Source organism: Chaetodon auriga, chromosome 8 (genome assembly GCF_051107435.1).
Source record: "Chaetodon auriga isolate fChaAug3 chromosome 8, fChaAug3.hap1, whole genome shotgun sequence".
In the NCBI taxonomy this organism is placed as follows: Eukaryota; Metazoa; Chordata; class Actinopteri; order Chaetodontiformes; family Chaetodontidae; genus Chaetodon; species Chaetodon auriga.
The window spans coordinates 28,574,451-28,594,450 of NC_135081.1; the positions used below are offsets into that span (position 1 = coordinate 28,574,451).

At 48.2% G+C, this 20,000-nt stretch overlaps 2 protein-coding genes across 6 annotated transcripts in view; both read left to right on the forward strand.

The window, feature by feature from the left end:
- The first annotated feature begins 1,765 nt into the window (after positions 1-1,765).
- s100v1 (S100 calcium binding protein V1) lies at positions 1,766-7,039 on the forward strand. Of its 2 annotated transcripts, XM_076737610.1 has the most exons (3): positions 1,766-1,903; positions 5,650-5,778; positions 5,955-7,039. In XM_076737610.1, the coding sequence occupies exons 1-3, from the start codon at positions 1,892-1,894 to the stop codon at positions 6,123-6,125; spliced, it is 312 nt and encodes a 103-aa protein (XP_076593725.1). In that variant the 5' UTR covers positions 1,766-1,891; the 3' UTR covers positions 6,126-7,039. The 2 variants fall into 2 exon arrangements, with proteins under 2 accessions (XP_076593725.1, XP_076593724.1); XM_076737609.1 differs by lacking the exon at positions 1,766-1,903 and having other exon boundaries at positions 5,585-5,778.
- A 1,036-nt stretch (positions 7,040-8,075) lies between these two features.
- Positions 8,076-20,000, forward strand: part of trim33l (tripartite motif containing 33, like) — a 12,091-nt gene continuing 166 nt past the window's right edge. Inside the window, exons 1-15 of one of the 4 annotated variants that reach the window (XM_076736472.1) lie at positions 8,105-8,380; positions 9,954-10,001; positions 10,962-11,097; positions 11,208-11,346; positions 11,551-11,667; positions 11,969-12,083; positions 13,335-13,481; positions 13,677-13,788; positions 14,231-15,054; positions 17,154-17,332; positions 17,500-17,586; positions 18,262-18,373; positions 18,754-18,810; positions 19,313-19,438; positions 19,610-20,000. The exon at positions 19,610-20,000 is cut by the window's right edge and continues 166 nt beyond it. In XM_076736472.1, the coding sequence (XP_076592587.1) occupies positions 8,351-8,380; positions 9,954-10,001; positions 10,962-11,097; positions 11,208-11,346; positions 11,551-11,667; positions 11,969-12,083; positions 13,335-13,481; positions 13,677-13,788; positions 14,231-15,054; positions 17,154-17,332; positions 17,500-17,586; positions 18,262-18,373; positions 18,754-18,810; positions 19,313-19,438; positions 19,610-19,969 (2,589 nt within the window). In that variant the 5' untranslated portion in view covers positions 8,105-8,350 and the 3' untranslated portion in view covers positions 19,970-20,000. Of the gene's footprint in view, positions 8,381-9,953; positions 10,002-10,961; positions 11,098-11,207; positions 11,347-11,550; positions 11,668-11,968; positions 12,084-13,334; positions 13,482-13,676; positions 13,789-14,230; positions 15,055-17,153; positions 17,333-17,499; positions 17,720-17,753; positions 18,387-18,753; positions 18,811-19,312; positions 19,439-19,609 lie in introns of those variants that run through there. The other 3 variants (XM_076736473.1, XR_013077442.1, XM_076736474.1) reach the window with 3 other exon arrangements.

Sequence of the window (20,000 nt, forward strand, 5' to 3'; positions counted from 1 at the left end):
TAGTCAGAATGTGAGTAAAGCTACGAAACATCACAGTTCAGTAGTGAATCTGCTCTGGTTCAGGTTCTAACATCGAATTTATGACTCAGGCGTGATCCACAACCTCAACAAACCTGTTAAAGTAAGAGAGGTATGCTACAATGCTAGCCATGTCTGCTATATGCTACAGTACTGCTAACAATGCTAGCTAGTGCTGCTAAATATTAAGCTATTAGTACCTTGCACATGATATAGCAGCTCAGTTAGCAGTATTTCTAACAATGCCAGTCATGCCCACTAAATTCCACAGCATTACTAACAATGCTAACCAGGTCTGCTAAATGCTATGGTATGCTAAAAATGCTAGCTGGGAGTTCAGGCGTAGACCAAAGAGCAAACGTCAAACCGAACCAAAGAGACACGACGATGACAACAACGACGATAATATGACAGTATAACTATGTGGAATGACACAATGTGTATATATTAATATATGATGGTATGTGTACATAATAATATGTATATAATACTAATAGAAATATAGTAGGTGCAGCCAGGATCCACAGTCCAGGTGCAGCCAGGATCCATGTGAGCCTGCAAGACAAGAAAGCACAAAAACTCTGAGGAAGAAGCCACATCAGTAACATGAGTTAATGGACATGAATGAGAACAGATGAAGAAGGAGAGGAGGAGAGAGGAGCTCAGTGCATCATGGGAATCCTACAGCAGCATCACAAAAGGCTGGTCCAAGGCAAGCCTGAGCCGGCCCTCGCAGTAAGCTTCATCAGTTTCAAGCCGTTTCTTGAACGCAGAAAGAGTTTTTGACTCCTGGACCGAGACTGGGAGACGCCTCTGACTCCAGTTCTCCAATACACAGTGCAGAAGTACATTCAACATTTTAATTTACAGAACAAATGTATTTGCATCAAAATATGCTCAAAGTACAAAAAGTCAAAGTACTCACTGGCTCAATTTTACTGTGTAACCTGTAAAAAGACATCAGGATTTCTGAGTTGATTTCTATTTTGTGTTAATGATCTGAATCTAACTACAGTGATCAACCAATCAAACGCAGAGGAGCACAAGCACAAGTCCTGAAAACCCAGCCAGCATACAAGCTCCTCACCTGTGTACTTAAACACAACACCTGAGTAAAAGTACTCAGTTACTTTCCAGCAGTACAGACACAGTGTGAGTGTGAAGGTTCCTGAACGCAGCATGTCCTCCATGGCTGTTTGTGTTTGACTGTTCACACTGGACCTGAGCTCCACCTCAGCTGGTGTCCAGCAGCACACTGGTCACACTGGTCAGCTCCCAGTCCCAACGTGTGTGCTCTTGTTAGGAGTCCGGGTGTGTCTGATAACAGCGACACACAAAGAAAGTTCACACGACCTGTAAAACAAACAGACGCAGAAACAAAACAATAAAACAACAAACAGCAACACACACTGAGACTCTGCTCACAGAGTGTGTGTGTGTGTGTGTGTGTGTGTGTGTGTGTGTGAGAGAGAGAGAGAGAGAGAGAGTGTGTGTGTGTGTGTGTGTGTGTGTGTGTGTGTGAGAGAGAGAGAGAGAGAGAGAGAGAGAGAGAGTGTGTGTGTGTGTGTGTGTGAGAGAGAGAGAGAGAGAGTGTGTGTGAGAGAGAGAGAGAGAGAGAGTGTGTGTGTGTGTGTGTGAGAGAGAGAGAGTGTGTGCGCGTGTGTGAGTGAGTGTGCGTATGTTGTGTTGTGTTGTGTGTGTGTGTGTGTGTGTGTGTGTGTGTGTGTGTGTGTGTGTGTGTGCAGAGTGGGAGGACTCTCTGCCTCTCAGCAGGAAACAGTGTGTTGTCCCTCGTCAGTCTGTCCTCGGTGTCTCTCGGTGTCTCTCGGTCTCGGTGTGTTCTCGGGGATTTTTGGCGACCACACCTGCACAGATGGCGACCAAGGTAAGAACGTGACTGATCGATGACTTATTGATTGGAGAGGCGGCAGCAGGAGGTGATGAGTCGCATCGATCAGGTTTTTATTTTATTTGTTCCAAATTTAAATTAGAGTCGAGAATTAAAGTTTAGAAAAAACAAGTCGACACATCGATCTGTGACCTGTGATCATCACAACTGATCGATCAGTGTGTGCGTTTCGTCTGCCGATGAAGCAAAGTGAGATTCCCTCTGAGGCACCTCGAGCGTCTACAGCAGGCTGCGTTCAGGTACCCTCTGTTAAACACAGCCTCAGTCACCGCTCGTCTTTCATGTTTAACGTAAAGTTGTGACGATTAACAAGATCTAATTTTTGTCATCGACGACTCTGTGAAACATCAATAATCAAACTGTTCACTGACAGCAGCTTCATGTGTTCATCTCCTTCATCCTTCATGTGTTCACAAAGAGGTGAACTCGCTCCATCCTCTGTGATCGACTGAGTCTTTCCAGGATGCCCCTTTCATACCCAATCATGATGCTCTCACCTGTGACCAATGAGCCTGTTTACCTGTGGAATGTTCCAAACAGGTGTTTTTGGAGCGTTCCACATCTTTCAGTCTGTGAAACGTGTTGCTGCTTCAGATTCACAATAAGAGATATTTACAGAAATCAATGAAGCTGATGAGGAAGAACATTAGATAGATAGATGGATAGATAGATAGATAGATAGATAGATAGATAGATAGAAAACTTTATTGATCCCCAAGGGGACAGTGCTTTGCCACCCGATAAAAATACATACATCCACTAAACAAACAATACAAACAATATTGACTTTGAGCTGATCTCAGGTCAGTTTGTGTCACAGAGGATCTGATCAGCTGATCACAGTCTGTTTATTGATGTTTCACACAGACTCCAGCTCTGTTTGACAAGTACAGTTGTGTGTGTATATGTATATATATATATATATATATATATATGTGTGTCACACACACACACACACACACACACACACACACACACACATATATAAATACATATAGTCCTGCTTTCAAACTCTTGTGTGAGCATCAAAGTATTATTAAAGTACCAGTAATAAAAGTACTCATTACGCAGAATGGCACATATTATATTAAGCTGTAATGATTGATGCATTCATGTGTTCATCATCTCATGTTGCAGCTGGTGGAGTTCATTTTGATGACTTGCAGGACCGTAGCAGCACTGACCCTGGGTCAGTATTTCCTGCATGTTTTATTGCAGATCTGGTCAACTAGAAAAAAAAACTAGAACGTCATTTGGCACTAATTACACAACCCGTGTCTTCTAAATCCAGGCAGCTGACTCATAAAGATGAAGAGGGAATGTAAAGACAGAGTTGGCGTTCGATGGGTTCAGCAGATCATTAATACTTGTGAGTGATTGGGGACCTCGAACGCCTCCTCAGTGGCCAAACTCACATTCTTTCTCCTCGGCTTGAGAAACGTGAGCCGCTCTGTGGCTGAGCTGAAGTCAGGAGGTCTTCCTCTCTTTCCTCCATGCATTCAGTGTTTGTGGATGAATCTCCTCCTCCTCCTCCTCCTCCTCCTCCTCCTCCTCCTCCTCCTCCTCCTCCTGTTTTCTTCGGCCGCAGCACAGTTTGTTAAAATGGTGATTTGTGGAGCTTGGAGCTGTGCGGCTCAGCCACAGATCAGGTCACAGTCAGCGTCTGTTCAAAGACGGCCGCAGTGTTTCCTGCTGCTGTTGACCTTCACTCGCTCAGCTGATTTAGACTTCTGTCATTTATCACACATTTCTCCTTAAAAGCACGTCTCATTCTCACTGTGATGGGCCGTGTGTCAGTGAAGGTCTGAGGTTCAGTTTGAGCCCTGCTGGAACCAGAAGCTGGATCAGCTGCTGGTTTGAGATCAGGCAGGTTTCAGCTCTGCGGCCGCCGCCCTCTTTCACAACTCAGTCCTCAGAGAGCAGCTCGGCCTGATCTCATTCAGCCGTTTAACTGTTCAAACTCTCTGTGTAACAGCCGGAGGCACAGGACAACACCAGGCGGCTGCTCGGGCCCCTCAGACACCAGGGGCCGCCGTCGTTGTTGTCATCGTTTCAGTATTTAAAGAGAAACTCCCTGATTTTGTCAAAGTTCAGATTTCAGCTGTTGAGAGCAGGGAGGACATGTGGGACACTTAATTTGACAGTGCTGTAAAAGTGGGTCACTCCCTGCTTATTCCTGTTTATTCTGGGCCCCCGACGCAGGACTCTGGTTTGAAGACCATGACTATGCCAAATGTCCTGATGGTGGCACGTCAGGTTGGGATGTTCCAGTTTTTGGCAAACGGAGTCAAACGTGTGATGTGTTTCTAGAACGAAGTCAAAGACACTGCTAACACACTGCTAACATGTTATTTACACTGCTAACACTTAACACATTGGAACTAATTCTACGGCTAACACTCTGAACACACTGCTAACACTTTATTTACAACACTTAACACTTGGAGCTAACGTTATGGCTAACACTCTGAACACACTGCTAACACTTTATTTACAACACTTAACACTTGGAGCTAACGTTATGGCTAACACTCTGAACACACTGCTAACACTTTATTTACAACACTTAACACTTGGAGCTAACGTTATGGCTAACACTACACTGTTACCTTCATTCACGCTCTTAACACACAGCTAATTTCACACAGCTAACACGTTATTTACAATGCTAACATGCTAACAAAGTTGTATATATTTTTTTATAAATCAGCTTCCAGAAGTAAAAATCAGCTGGTTTGGTGACTGTTTGTGACACCTGTAAATGATGTTAAACGTACTGAGTGTACACCTGTACCTGTACTCCTGTGCTGCTTTAACTGTACATGTCAAATAAAAGCAAATCAAACTGCTTATCGCCACTGACTCTGATTGGCTGACAGACTGTGTGGTTGAGTGAAACAGTCAAAGATCCTCTGTTGACATAATGAGTCGCTCAGTGCCGAGTCCCACCCTAAAATAACAAGAGCAGTCATTCCTGAGTGATGTGATAACAGCTGGAAGTAACTAAGTACTCTGGCTTTGAGCGTACTTTAAACAGAGCTTAAAGGATGTCGTTGCAACACAATACTGCAGTATTATTATCTCTTAGAAAAAGATCTGAGTACTTCTTCCACCGCTGGTCTTATGACCATGAACACCAAACCCGAGTACTGCTTCAAACACAGCACACAGTCTGAGCTGCTGTTGAAGAGCATTCTGGGAATTGTAGTCAATCTCAGTCAGATGCAGGGGAGACGGGAGGACGAGGATGATCTGCTGACTGTTCCTGTGAACAGCGGCAGGGTGAGACGTCTCCTCTTCGTCTTCAGCTCTGCCAGCGTCTCCTGTCCTCTGTGTCCGTGTCGCCCTGAGCGGAGATACGAGCTTTCACACCGTAGATGTTGATCGCTGTGAGAAATTCCTGAGATTCCTTCTGTTTCCTTTGTTCCTGCTCCCAAACGACTGAAGCTGAAAACGGCTTCCAGCGGTCGATGCAATGATACACATGAACCTGCACAATGAGCACTTTCACTGCTGGTACTTTACGTTTACCATTTATTATTTTTGAGTATTTTTGCACTGTGCTCGTAGTGCTTTTACGTCCTCTTCCGTTGTTGTTGCTGCAGATTGATGATGAAGTGTAAATGATGAAGTCACAGCAGTTGTAGTAATAGGACATCTCGCTGTTTGTTTATCATTGATTACTGATCATAATGACTCCCGGTGCTCTGCTGCTCCCTCAGTACTCAGATTTGGAGCTGGCCATCAACACGTTGGTCACTGAGTTTCATAAAGCTGCAGATGACGGGCCGACCATGAACACCACCCAGTTCCAGACCATGATCTCCAACCAGCTGCCTGGATTCGCCAAGGTACAGGCCATGACATCGCAGCTCATCGTCCAATCACAACGCACACTCAGTCTCAGTTCTGCTGCTTATTTCACGCCGATCGTCAGAAAAGAACTTGGCTCTGGGTCTTAGTTTAGACAGCAGCTTCAAACAGCAACCACTGTCTGTCACGCTCACTTCCTGTTTCCTGTGTGCAGACCGTGGAGAATGAAGATGGTCTGGGTCAGGTTCTGCAGCAGATGGGCGTTCAGAGCGGTCAGAACATCTCCTTCGAGAACTTCTGGGCTCTGATCAACAAACAGGCCGTCCAGCTGTTCGGCACCACCCACAAAGAGAAGAGCATCAAGTGTGGCTGCATGCTGCAGTGAACTCGCAGCACACCTGAGGCCACCTGCACGACCGACACACCTGAGCCTGGAGCCACAACGCACCACCTGTCTGCTTTCTCTGTGCTGACCACAGGGGGCGCTGCAGGCTGAGGGTCTGACAAGAATACGCACAGAAACAACAGAAGAACAGTTTAAGTGACTATTGGAGGATTGTTGGTGTTACAGCTGAGTTTCAGGCCAAAGAACCTGCTGCAGTCTGAAAGTACAGAGGACCAAATGTGACCAAACAGAAAACAGACATGACATGAATGAATGAATGAATGAATGAATGAATCGATGACTGGAACCATGTCATACACTGAGAAATACGTCAACGATGTTAAACATCTGAGCATGAAACTGAAAATTAGAACTGAGGAATAAATCAGTAACGTGCTAAAAAGGTGCAGAAAATGAGGAATCTGTAAATTACAAACATGAATATATAATTAACGAATTCATAAAATGTGCAGGAACAGCAACAAACACAGTTTTTAGTGCAGAAAAAGTCTGAAGTTAAATGCAGGCAGGAAATGGCTGGATGGTTTCCTGACTTCCTGGTCGGCTTTGGTCCTCCATACACAGACGCTACAGGTTCAGTTACTTAAACTGAGATTTTCTAGAACTTCAAACAGAGCAAAAACTAAAGTTGACATCATGACTGCATGCTTTCACACAACATGATCAAATCTATTTTGTACTAATAAAATGTAGTGACTTCAGTCTGTATTTGAAGTCACATCTTCGTTTCCTCTTGTTCATCTCGTTGGAGCTGTTTGGACACCGTCTGTCCCCTCTGTCTCTGATGTCTTTTCCTCAGTAAACTCTGTGATCCTCTCAGCTGACGATGCAGCTCGATATTTAACTTCTTTGTGAATAAATCTGTCTTTTCATACAATGAACGGATCAAAGTGTGTTCAGTGAATCTTTTTAGGAATCTCAAAATAGTTGAAAATGAGCTCCAACAGTAAAATCCTGCTTTGACATGAACGCAGGAGACAAGAGGACAACAGACACAGGGGACACTTCACCGCATGCAGTACTTTGACTTTCAGTACTTCAACGCAGGACTTTTACTTGTAACACAAGTACTGATATCGCTTGTACTTGTACACTGTGATATTAGTACTTTCACTTTTTAAGGATTTTAGGGGATCTGTTGACAGAGTGTGATATAATCTTCATCGTTCTCTCGTCATCAGTGGAGAACCAGCTGAAAATAAGAACGAGTCTTTATGTGCACAGAGGCAGCAGGTCCTCGTCCACAGAGTCCACCACGTCTCTACAGGAGCCCAGAGCGTCCCCCGGGACCGTCCTGGTCCTCCAGAGACCATTTCAGAGTCTGATCCAGAACCACCGGCCACCAGCCTCCACCCAGCCTCCACCAGCCTCCACCAGCCACCAGCCTCCACCAGCCTCCACCAGCCACCAGCCTCCACCAGCCTCCACCAGCCTCCAGCCTCCAGCCTCCACCAGCCTCCACCAGCCTCCACTCAGCCACCAGCCTCCACTCAGCCTCCACCAGCCTCCACCAGCCTCCACTCAGCCACCAGCCTCCAGCCTCCAGCCTCCACCAGCCTCCACTCAGCCTCCAGCCTCCACTCAGCCTCCACCAGCCTCCACCAGCCTCCACTCAGCCACCAGCCTCCAGCCTCCAGCCTCCACCAGCCTCCACCCACCCACGAATAAAACCTCTCTCATTCTCTGAAGTTTCATTCAGTTTTACAATTTTTACATTTCTTATATGGAAAACTGAACTGATGGACAGCTGGACACTGAGGACGGTGACACGATGACGAAGATCTGATGGGGACAACAGGAGGAGGAAGAGGAAGGTGCGCTTCCGACCCGCAGCCCGCGAGCGTGACCTGCTGTTACACTCCTGTACAGCAGAGGGTGGTGTGCAGGGAGCAGCCATCTTGCAGTAAAGCAAGCAAGCAAGCAAGCAAGAAGAAGAAGAAGAAGAAGAAGAAGAAGAAGAAGAAGAAGAGTATTAGTAGTAGTAGTAGTAGTAGTAGTAGTAGCAGTGGTTTTGGTCGACAGATGAGATTTTGACGGAGCTTTTTATGTTCGTTTTCTTTTTGTTCCTCTTCGGCTCTTCCGGCAGCGGAGGACCCGGATGTTACGCTGAATTCAACAACGGACGAGACGGTGTGAGAATGAGCTGACGGTGGAGACCCAGAGAGACCAAAGAAAGGCAGCCGCTTCCTGCCGTCGTGTCAGTGATGAAGCGTCAGACGGAGCCACAGGCACAGGTGAGCTCACCTGCACTGCTGCGGCCAGGTGTCCAGGTCTGCGCAGCGCAGACACTGATTATAGACCAGTTTAACGAGGTGATGTCTGTTATCAGAGCCTTTACAGCTGGACAGGAAGTGTGTGTCACGTGCTACTGTCAGCTGATCAGCCCACCTGTCAAACAGCGTGGAGACATGAAGGTGGAGGTCCATCAGTCCACCCAGAGGACACAGACAGACCGCTGTCCTCAGCGTGTCCACACTCTTCAGTGAGACGGCCGGTCGTGTTGTTGTTGACAGGACCTGATGCTGGTCCTGGTCCTGGTCCTGGTCCTGGTCCTGGTCCAGCTCAGCTCCACAGAGTCTCGTGAACGAGACGGACCAATGAAAAACCAGCTGCAGTAAAGTGGTAGTTTGTTTTTTTCCATCAGGCATGTGATGTGTTGAGAAAAAGCTGGAAGCGAAGGTCGCCAGTGGCCGTAGGCTTGTGACCGAGCCGCTGCAGTGAACCCATCAGAGTCGTGGGCTCACCCCCAGGAAGCAGTCTGTCAGCACACCTGTCAGGGCTGTCAGCTGACAGCCGCCTCTCCGGGACGAAGGGTGAACCCTGCTCTTCTGTCTGACTCTAAGCCCGTATTCTCCTCGAACTCGTTCTGTGTGTGTTCTCACGATTACTGATGGAGGAAATGTTCTGAGAATCTGAACGTGCGCGTCGTGACAACACTGACGTGTGTTTACATTTCTACTTTATGCATTTACCACTCAAGATTGTGTTGACTGATCTTTTAAAAAATGGTTTGGACCACGGTTAAGACGTAACGGTGTAATTTGGGACGAATAGAGAGAAAATTAAACGGGTGTGCCCTGAGGCCGCTCTTTGCTGAATCAGCACTAACTGGGAATAGGAGGAGAATACCAAGACAAGGCAGCTGCCCGAAGATGACCTGACGGTGCAGAATGACAGACCTCAGACGGAGACCAGAGGACGCCCCAGAGGCGTGGAAACCCTGTCCCACACTGAATGTCAGACAGAACACAGTCCTCCTGGTGTGGACAGGAAAGTCTTCGCTCTTCACAATCCTGCAGATCATTTTTGGACACATCGAGAAGATTTTTCTTTCAACAACTGAACACAGCTGGATTTTCACTTTTGGTCCTTTGTGGCTTGAAACTCTGGTCTCATTCTACCACAACGACGTCTTCTTCGTGTGTTTTTACTCTTTGTCTCAGACTTACTTCAGAAATGATGAGGCTGCAGAATTTCACCTTTTTTTTCATTCTGCAGATTTGTCTGATTTATGTCTCCTGATCATCTGCGGCCTTTAGGACCCAGTCCGGACCGGAACCTGGTTTCTAGGTTCGGGTTCTCCGACATGAAGGGATGTTGACACGTGCACATTTTACAGTTCTTCTACCATAAAGTCTCGACCCCCCGGTGAGCTGTGGCGACCCCTGGTGGGGTCGGGAGCCCGGATTGGGAAGCCGTGGAGTCTCCTGGTTGTTACCTGCAGCAGCAGAGGAGGGTGATCTCTCTGATGTGTGTTCTGTGTGTACGTGTTGGACATTAATACCGTCCTCTGTCTCTGTCCTCCAGGACAGGAGCAGCATGGAGACGACAGCAGGTCCAGGAAAGACTCAGCAGGTAAGACAAGCTGTGGTTCAGGGACCCCCAGAGGACGTCCGGGGCTCCTGCTCCGGGTCCTCTCTGAGGAGCGTCTTCATCCTCTGAGCGCACAGACGGACGTGAGACACGGAGGCCTGCTGGTCTGTGCTGCTGTGTGAATGAAACACACTGATCACAACAGGTGTGTCTCACCTGTGTGTTCATGACTCGTTCAGTCCAGAGAACGACCTCTCAGCTGAGACGTCCTTTGTCTTTTGTCAGTTGGACAAAACGAGGTTTGAGAATTCTTTTCATTTTGGATGAAGTACTTCAGGAAACTTCTGACACGTACATTCGTACTTTTACTTCAGAGTACTTCTCCCACCACCGTCTAAAGTGTTGTAGAACGTGTCTGACCTGCAGCCGATCAGTGTTTTCATTAAGAAACTTTTCTGTGTGTATTTTGAACTTTATTTTGAAAGTCTGACCGTCAGTCACTTTATTTTGAAGCACCTCAACATCTCACCTGTATTCAGCTCCTAAAGTACTAATACACACTCTGGAAATACTCCACTACGAGTAAAAGTAAAGAAGTAAAAGTATGTGAATATTGTTGAAGTACTCGAAGTACTCGTGGTGTGTGAGTGAAGTGTTCCTGTCAGTGTGTTTCTCTCTGCTGTCTGTGGATTTATTCATTCATGTTCCTGCTGCATTCATGTGTTCATTCGTTGTCATTGAACTCCTTTATATCCTGTTGCTGCTTTAATCTTCATCAATGCTTCAGATTCTTTGAGATCATCACGCGTCTGCAGCGCGGCGTCCTGTGAGAACCTCGTATCTCAGAGAAACAGGCTGTTTTCAGCTTTGTGACGATGATTTTCAGATGATCCAAGAGGCTTTTTAAAGAGTTTACTGAGCTGAAGAAGACATGAAGGAACTCTTCATCCTTCAGCTCAGCTGTTTGTGGCTCTGACGTGTTGATGTGTGACCCCCCCTCAGTGCGGCAGCTGTGACGAGTCCTCCTCCAGCTGTTGGTGCCTGGACTGTAATGAAGCTCTGTGTGGCGTCTGTCTGTCGGCTCATCGCAGAGTGACCCTCACCAGGTCACACAGGATCCTCAACCAGCCGCCGGCCGGTCAGGAAACATTCTGCTGATCCTTCTTCTTCTTCTGTCTTCTTCCTCCTCAGAGAGCCGCTCTGATCGTCCGCCCGATGATCAATAAAGTTTTTATTTTCTGTCTCCAGGAGGCGCCTCCTCTCCTCCTCCCAGTCCCCCCATCAAGTTCTGTAGTCTCCACCCATCTGAGCAGCTCAGACTCTACTGTGTCACCTGCAGCCAGCTCACCTGCAGAGACTGTCAGCTCATGGCTCACATCTCCCACAGGTACACAGGCCACACCCACTGACCAGGTGTTCTCTCTCACTCTGTCTCATGTGTTTCTGCCCGGTGAAGGTTGGTGTTACTGTACAATGCTCCATCTGTCTGTCTGTCTGTCTGTCTGTCTGTCTGTCTGTCTGTCTGTCTGTCTGTGTCCTCGTGGAGCTCCTCTGTCCTCACCTGTGCTGCACCTCCTCCTCCTCCTCTCAGGTATCACTTTGTCAGTGAGGTATTGGACAGCATGAAGAAGCAGCTGCAGGTCTTGGTCCAGCCTGTCCGGGCGCACAGCGACAGAGTGAGGAAGAGTCTGCTGGACATGGAGACCAGGTACAGAACCACAGTCTGAACATCTCACTGTTTTAATGAAGGAGCTTCTTTTCATCATCTCAGAGAGACTCAAGCAGAGACTCATCTTCATCAGGAACAGAACGTTCTCCGTCTGCTCTCGACAAAAAGACGTCTTCAGCTCACTGAGAACCAGAACCAGAGAACCGAGCACGTCCCTCCTGTCCTCCAGCTTCCAGTTCCCCAGAGAACGGCTCATTTTAACGGCTGAATGTTGTTGATGGACGTCTCTCTGCTGTATTGACCTCCGAATTAAAGCCGTCGTTGTGTTGGTGTCTTCCAGGATTCAGGACATTGTTGAGACTCAGTCTCAGATGAAGACGGAGCTGCAGCAGTCGTACAACTTCATAATTGAACGTCTGAGGAAGAGGATGGAAATCATCCTGAAAGAGACGAAGGTGACGTCCATAAAAAACTCAGATTTACTTCACAAGTCTGTTTGGACGGATCAAATTCTGTCAGTGTAACTAACCTACACTCATCCAACACGACTCATCCAACACGACTCATCCAACACGACTCATCCAACACGTTTCATCCAACACGACTCATCCAACACGTTTCATCCAACACGACTCATCCAACACGACTCATCCAACACGACTCATCCAACACGTTTCATCCAACACGACTCATCCAACACGTTTCATCCAACACGACTCATCCAACACGTTTCATCCAACACGACTCATCCAACACGGTTCATCCAACACGACTCATCCAACACGACTCATCCAACACGACTCATCCAACACGGTTCATCCAACACGACTCATCCAACACGTTTCATCCAACACGGTTCGTCCAACACGACTCATCCAACACGTTTCATCCAACACGTTTCATCCAACACGTTTCATCCAACACGTTTCATCCAACATGGTTCATCCAACACGACTCATCCAACACGACTCATCCAACACGTTTCATCCAACACGTTTCATCCAACACGACTCATCCAACACGACTCATCCAACACGTTTCATCCAACACGACTCATCCAACACGGTTCATCCAACACGGTTCATCCAACACGACTCATCCAACACGTTTCATCCAACACGACTCATCCAACACGTTTCATCCAACACGTTTCATCCAACATGGTTCATCCAACACGACTCATCCAACGTGGCTCATCCAACACTGTTCAACATACTGACCTGGTGTCAGTTTTTGAATGAAATGTTTTGAGGATGAAGGTCGTCTTGTTTCAGATGTGGTCAGAGAATGTTTATGATCTGAGTCCAGTTTTCTTCTTCTACTGAAACAAAGATCAGTTTGTCTTCAAGGTGTTGTCTCCTGTCATTGGTCGATTGTGCCATCAGCACTCGTGCAGTGGATGGATGTTGTAGTCTAACTTAAACAATAGCAAACAAAGGAAATACGACACACAAAGTTTAGTTAACACAAGTCAAAGTTGGAATCCGTCAGATTTCAATCCTGGTGGATTTGGTGACATCTGTGGTTACTGATGGTAACAGCAAGCGCAGTTTAACTTTCCAAGTCACCCAACATTCAAACTTGCTGTCAGTTCCACAGACACACACTGATGAAGGGCTGAACATCTCAGAGACGATGAGGTCTGAAGTTCATATCAGTCTGGTGTGTGAGGTGTTGCTCAGTTTGAACCTCGTTGTTTCGAGCAGACGGTGTACGAGGTGGAGCTGAAGGAGATTCAGAGGAGGATGGAGGAGCTGAAGCAGCTGCAGCAGAATCAACAGTCGGTCACTGAGATGGCAGAAAAAGCCCAGAACACCAACGACCTGTCGGCTCTGCTGGCCTACGGAGCTCAGGTACGTCACCCTGTGTTTCCACCGCGTTCGTCCAGACCTCCGCACCTTCATCTGCAGAGCTCCTACACCAACATGCTGTGTGTGCATGTACACTGTGCATGTACTTGTACAATGTGTACATGTACATGCACAGTGTACATACACACTGTGCACATGTGATCTGACGTTTGACCTTCGGCGTGTCTCCGTCTGCAGATTCAGTCTCAGCTGAAGTGTTTTCCTGAGCAGGGCTTCTCTCCTCCTCAGACGATGGCTCAGCTGAAGGTCGTCACTGACAGGATGTCTCTGGAGACCATTTTGAAGTTTGGTACGTGAAGCTGTTTTTGGTGGTTTGAGTTCTTTGTGTCCATGTTGTTGTTGTCCTGGTCCCGGACTCTGATGTACTTACAGTATTAAACGCTCAGTTTGGCCTTCACCTCCTCAGCATGGAGGCCAGTGACCATGTTGCCATGGTTACTCAGTGACTGAACGATCCTCCTCCAATCAGAAGCTCTCACCTCACCACCTCGCTGCTGTTGCATCTTCACGACATGAAGAAGGAAATCAGTGCTGCCGCTTAAAACCAATAAAAGAATAAAAATGTTCGTGGCTGATTCCATCTCGGCCAATCAGAGTCATGTGACCCATGAACCAATGCTGATTGGCTGTCAGAGGCTTTGTGATTCTGGTTGCGTCCTTCTGCAGGACGTTTCTGTCGCGGTGGTGATTTGTGCTGGTTTCTGCTGCTGACTCGATGTTTCTGTTTCCAGGTGTGCTTCAAGTGTCGTGGATCCCCTTCTCTGTCTCACGAACCTCCAATCAGAGCAGAGACTCTCTGGTCGCTGCCTCCTCCTCCTCCTCCTCCTCCTCCGCCTCCGCCTCCGCCTCCGCCTCCGCCTCCACCTCCTCTGTCACCTCTACCTGTCCTGCGGTCAACCTGCACCCCGTCAGCTTTGGTCTGTCTCTGCCCTGCACGGTCCTCGGACTCGTCCAGCCCTCGTTGGTTTTGAACGGACCGGCCGCTCCCCATCAGAACCAGCCCACCGCTGTGCTGCTGCCCAGCAGTCATACTGTGTACCAGGTATCCTGTGTGCCTCAGTTTCCCATGATGCTCAGTCAGACCCCGTCCTACACCTTTCCAAACCCCCAGCCTCTCGAAGACAGAAGCTGTGTGGCTGTAACCAGCGGCCCTGTGTCCTCCCCCGGACGTCCCTTCTCTGAGACCGGCCCCCAGTCCTCCTCTCTGAAACGGAGTCCTGTGGTGAGGGCGGTGGCGGACTCTGCCTGTGGTCGCAGGGTAAAGTGGGTCTCAGTAAGGCGGCGAAAACCTGCAGAGAATGAACCGACGTCCACCGTGTTTGAAGACGCCATACCTGCAGCGTCTGCACCTGAGGTGTCAAACAGAGACGCCAGAGAACCGAGCTCTCTGACTGGACACCCAGACTACAGTCAGAGCCAATGGCAGCCCAGAGTGTCTCTGTTCAGACTGCCCGTGTCTCCACCCTGCCCCGGATGTCCCCTCCCGGGCTTCCGTCTCGTCCCCGGTGAAGATGAAGATGAGATTTACATGGAAGAGATGAGTGAGGACACTCAGGTAGGTAGTTACCTGTCCTCCTAATCTGCGGGATTTTCCAGAAGAACCAAATCAAGTTTAAGTAATCCAGGCTAACATGATGCCGCCAGTTAGCATGATGCTGTTTGTCATCCAGACAGTTGCCGACCATGTGATTGCAGCAGTATGAGGTGTGTACCTAAGCCTCCCAGCATGCACTGGGGCACTAGATTCAGGGACACGAGTGTAATTATGATCTTATTGTGTATGATTGTGTGCACATTAAGAAACGATCGCCGCCTTACGTCCTGCGTCCCAGACGTCGTGTGTCTGATGAATTTAAGCTAAATCATCACCTGAACGGTTGTTCCTGAAGCTAACCTCGAGCTAACCTGGAGCTAACCTGAGCCTGAAGCCCAGATTAAACCTACATGAGGCCTCAGGACTAATTGAACTTCAGTCAGAGCAGATTTAGTGTTTTTTGTTTGGTTCGGTCGTTTTCCTGCTGCTCCACGACCAGAATTCACATTTTCAGGTGACTGTTACCTGAATCAGCTCTCAAAGCGACGATCGCAGCAGTTCAGTGGAAAACATCAGCCGATACAGAAAGTCCAGACGATTTTAATGATATTGCCCTTCTGGGATTTCTTCTACAGACGAGTTATATTAGTTATGAACAAGAACAAAACAGAGCAGAGCGGGGGAGGCACCGCCTCAGACCGTCAAATCAGCAGGGCAGGATCGTTCAGAGCACCAGTCCAGTTAAATGAAATCAGATCTAATCGGTTTTACACACTCAGTCCAGATCCTAGAAAAGTTTTCTTTTTCAACCTGGAGGGAAGGAAATCCTCTCCATGACATGAATCTCATGCTCAGTGTCAATCCAGGCATCAGTGGTGGTGCTTCTATTTTTAACCATTTCCTCGTGATGGACTTCTTACTGGCTGCCTAAAGTATGGCCAGCAGTGTTTGGCTTTGTTGTTCCATGTTTCAAACAATAAATGGCCCAAATACATCGTTTCACATTTAAATGGAATATTACCACCAAATACTGTATTTATGTTTGTGGAGCTCTTCCCAGTAAGGCCTGGTAGTCTGACAGTCCCAGAAAGTATGAAAGTGGGGGGCTCCATCGGACCCACAGAGTCTCCATCAGGCGTCTCCGCACCCTCATGTCTTTTCTGAATGGGTGTGATAAAAATCTTGCAGTATTACCATGGTATCATCTTTCTCCCAGCTCTCTGGTGTGATCAGTACCTTCACCTGAAAGGCCCCCTCGTGGGTAAATGAATAACAGGTAGTTTAACCTTTTGAGATCCATATCTTCAACCTACCGTCAGTTCCGTTTGGTGTAAGTCTGTATCGTAAACGCACCGCCTCGTCATTTTTGAAGCTTCTCTTAATCTGCAGATGTTGGCTGTTTCCTGTCAGGACCTCAGAAAGCTGGAATCTCCTGTTCTGCCTGTACTTTGCTGTCACTCGGGGAGGCTCTTCCTGGGACTGCCTTCATGGTTGTGCCTTGCGTTTCCTTCCATGCTGCAGTGTCTGTTGGAGAAGCAGGCAGACTAAAGCTCTCAGCTGGTCGTACTCCTGTGAGAGGGAAGGCCCATTCCACCCTTTTCTTTTCTTAATTGCAGCGTCTTGATTTTGATTCTGGACCTTCTCCCCTGCCACAGATACCTTGCTATTAATCTGTCCCATTCTAAGAATTGCTTAGGTGGTATTTTGACTGGCAGACACAGAAAATAGCATCCGTGGAGGAACGTTCATCCCAACTGACTGTCCGGGAGCTCAGACTCCGACTTAGCTTTGATTTTAATGGGCTGTAGTTGACGTCATACAGTCTTGAAGTCCCCGGGCAGCGAGACACCCGGATATGTAATGGATTTGATAAATATTTATTTTCATAAATTAAATATAGAATAAATACTTCATTCATTCTCAGAACAGAACATCAAGGTACATCAACCCAAACAATTATTGTATATTATTTCACTGAAAGTGATAACCTCCATTATTGAGCTGACGTAAATCAGCCTCTCGTGAGCCGAGACGGACACGGAGCTCGCCGAAGCGGGTGAAACGCCGCCGCGTGACATCATCCATGTGAAAGAGCTCTGTTCCTCTGTGGTTTGTTCTAGTCCCTCGCTGATGATGTCAAGGACGACAAGGAGCCGCCGTCGTTGCCGGAGTCTCCCGTGACTCTGCAGATGGTTTGGTGCTGTGCCTGCGGATCAGCCTACGGCTCCATCATCTGCTCGTCCTGCGGTCGAGGCTTCCACAGAGACTGTCACCTTCCCCCCGTCGGACCTGACATTTGGTAAGAATCAATACTCGTTTACGTTTTGAAGGCCAGCGCGGCGGAGACGGCGCTGTTTGTCAGGGTCTGTGCTCCGAAACGGACACACGGGTCACTTCCTGCTCAGCAGAAGCTTAAATTAATGAAAGAGACAGAAACCGCCATATTTTTATCATGTTTGTTATCAGGACCTCCAAACGGCTCCGGCCTCTCGGGAAACCAGCTGGTGCGTCAGAGAACGAGCAGTTTCACCGACTCTGCAGCTTCTGTTCAAGGTGCAGCGAAGGACTTAAAGCTGCGACGCTGAAGCTCAGATTGATGTTAAACAGCAACCACAGCCGCCGTCACTCACCAGGAATGAGACCGATCCCAAAGCGCTTCACCCGACGGGCCGGTGGTCTTTAACAGGCCGGTGGTCTTACAGACCGGTGGTCTTTAACAGGCCGGTGGTCTTTAACAGGCCGGTGGTCTTACAGACCGGTGGTCTTTAACAGGCCGGTGGTCTTTGGTCAGGCACATCGCAGCAGTCACAGACCATCTGGTTCCTGTCTCTGTGATCTGGATCTGTCAGTGCTGGGCCTCAGTCCGCCTCCTCTCCGATCACGGCTGAAATGAGGTCTCTGTAACGTCATTGGCTGACGAATCCTTCATGGTTAAAGATCTGATACTGAAAAGAGACCAGCACTGATGGACGCTTGTCCTCCAGTCAGTTTATCATCAGTCACACAGGACAGCAGGGACAGCAGGGACAGCAGGGACAGCAGCCACTGAAGTCCAGATGATATCTGAGGTTCCAGTCTTGGCGTTCTTCTGGATTCAGATCTAAGCCACCGTTTCTAAACTGATTGTTGCCTCATTGAAGGTTTTGGCTCCTCGGTCGAGGTGAGACCCAGAACGAATGTTTTTAAAGCTGTCGGTGAACCCTGTCTGTCCCTGTCTTTGTCTTCCAGGTCAGAGTGGACCTGTTCACTGTGTCAAGACCTGTCAGACCCCTCAGACCCCTACAGCTCTGAAAGACCACGAAGACCTCAGAGTCCCTGTTTGAGTCTGCTGGACCAGAGGGTCAGAGTCCACACACGCACACACACACACACACACACACAGACACGCACGCACACACGCACACACACACACGCGTGAAGGGGCGTGAAGGAAAACCAGGACACGCGGTCCTGCTGCTGGATCCGGGTTCACCACCTTCAGGGTTCGCTGAGGAGCCGTTCGGACGCGGACTGACGGACGCGGACTGACGGACGCGGACTGACGGACGTGGACTGACGCGTTCAGAGAAGAGGTGCGTTCAGAGGTCCGACGTCAGTCAGACCTCTGAACGCACCTCTTCTCTGAACGCACCTCTTTGGTCTCGTTTTCTTCGGGCGGCGGCTGGAACCCGTTTGTGCGACTTGTGTGTGTGTAACTGTTGTGTGTTTTGTGTGTTTCAGAGGTGTGAGAGTCTGCTGCTGCACCTGAAGGTCGAAGGCTGCGGTCGTCTGTCGGAGGTCAGTCCATGTTCAGGTGACTCTCACAGCTGAACCATCAGTCCGCTGATCAGTCGACAGCAAATCAATGATGATGTTTCATTGATCTCTGCTGTCGAATCGTTTCATGTGTGAGCTTCTCACGTTTTCATGATGATGAAGACGATGACGATGGTGATGTTGATGATGATGATGTTGATGTTGATGATGATGTTGATGATGTTGATGATGATGATGATGTTGATGAAGATGATGATGATGATGTTGATAGTGATGATGATGATGATGATGATGATGTTGATGTTGATGATGATGATGATGTTGATGATGATGATGTTGATGAAGATGATGATGATGATGATGTTGATAGTGATGATATTGATGTTGATAGTGATGATGATGATGTTGATGTTGATGAAGATGATGTTGATGTTGATGAAGATGATGATGATGTTGATGTTGATGTTGATGATGATGTTGATGGTGATGTTGATAGTGATGATGATGATGATGATGTTTTCAGGCTGGCTTCGTTGCGGCTCGTCTGAACTTGATGTCGGAGCGTCTGAGTCTCCGTCGATCTCCTTCGTATCAAACATCTGCAGAGTTTCTGTCCGACGTCTCGAGTGTCTTCAGAGACGCTTCACAGGTACGAACTCCTTCTCCATGTCGGCCATCTTTATGTCATGTGACTCGTCTTTTAAAGTGAATTTCACCTGTTACCTTCTAAAGGTCTCAGCCTTCCTCACCATGATGCTCAAAGTCTACGTGCTGATTGGCTCTCTGATGTGTCGCTCAGCCTTTTCTCTTGTGTTTCCAGGACGACGGCGTTCTGAACAAACTGCAGGAGACTTTTCAGAGCAGGTTGATGGAAACCTTCAGTCCAGAGCTTCATTCAGCGCCGAGCAGCAGCACCGAGGGAGGCGACGGGTCAGAGCGGACGCCAGTGGAACGGGAAGTGAACGCCGGCGAGTCCAAGGAGTCAGAGCGGACGCCAGAGAAACAGGAAGTGAAGGCCTGCGAGTCCAAAGTGATGGAGATGAGGAAGAGGCTGAGGCAGTTTCTGGATCTGGTGGAAACGTCGGCATCCAAGAGGAGGAAGACGGACAAGATGGAGGAGAGAGACGGAGGACAAAATGCTCAGGGCCAAAAACTTCCTCTGACCTCCATCAACCAATAACAACAAAGTGTTCCTGTCGTCTCTCCTGGGA

Bases quoted from the DNA above. Each gene is read 5' to 3' on its own strand.
- s100v1 (XM_076737609.1), top strand. From the start codon at position 5,620: ATGACTCCCGGTGCTCTGCTGCTCCCTCAGTACTCAGATTTGGAGCTG. The intron at 5,779-5,954 runs GTACAGGCCATG...TCCTGTGTGCAG, and splicing joins AGCTGCCTGGATTCGCCAAG to ACCGTGGAGAATGAAGATGG.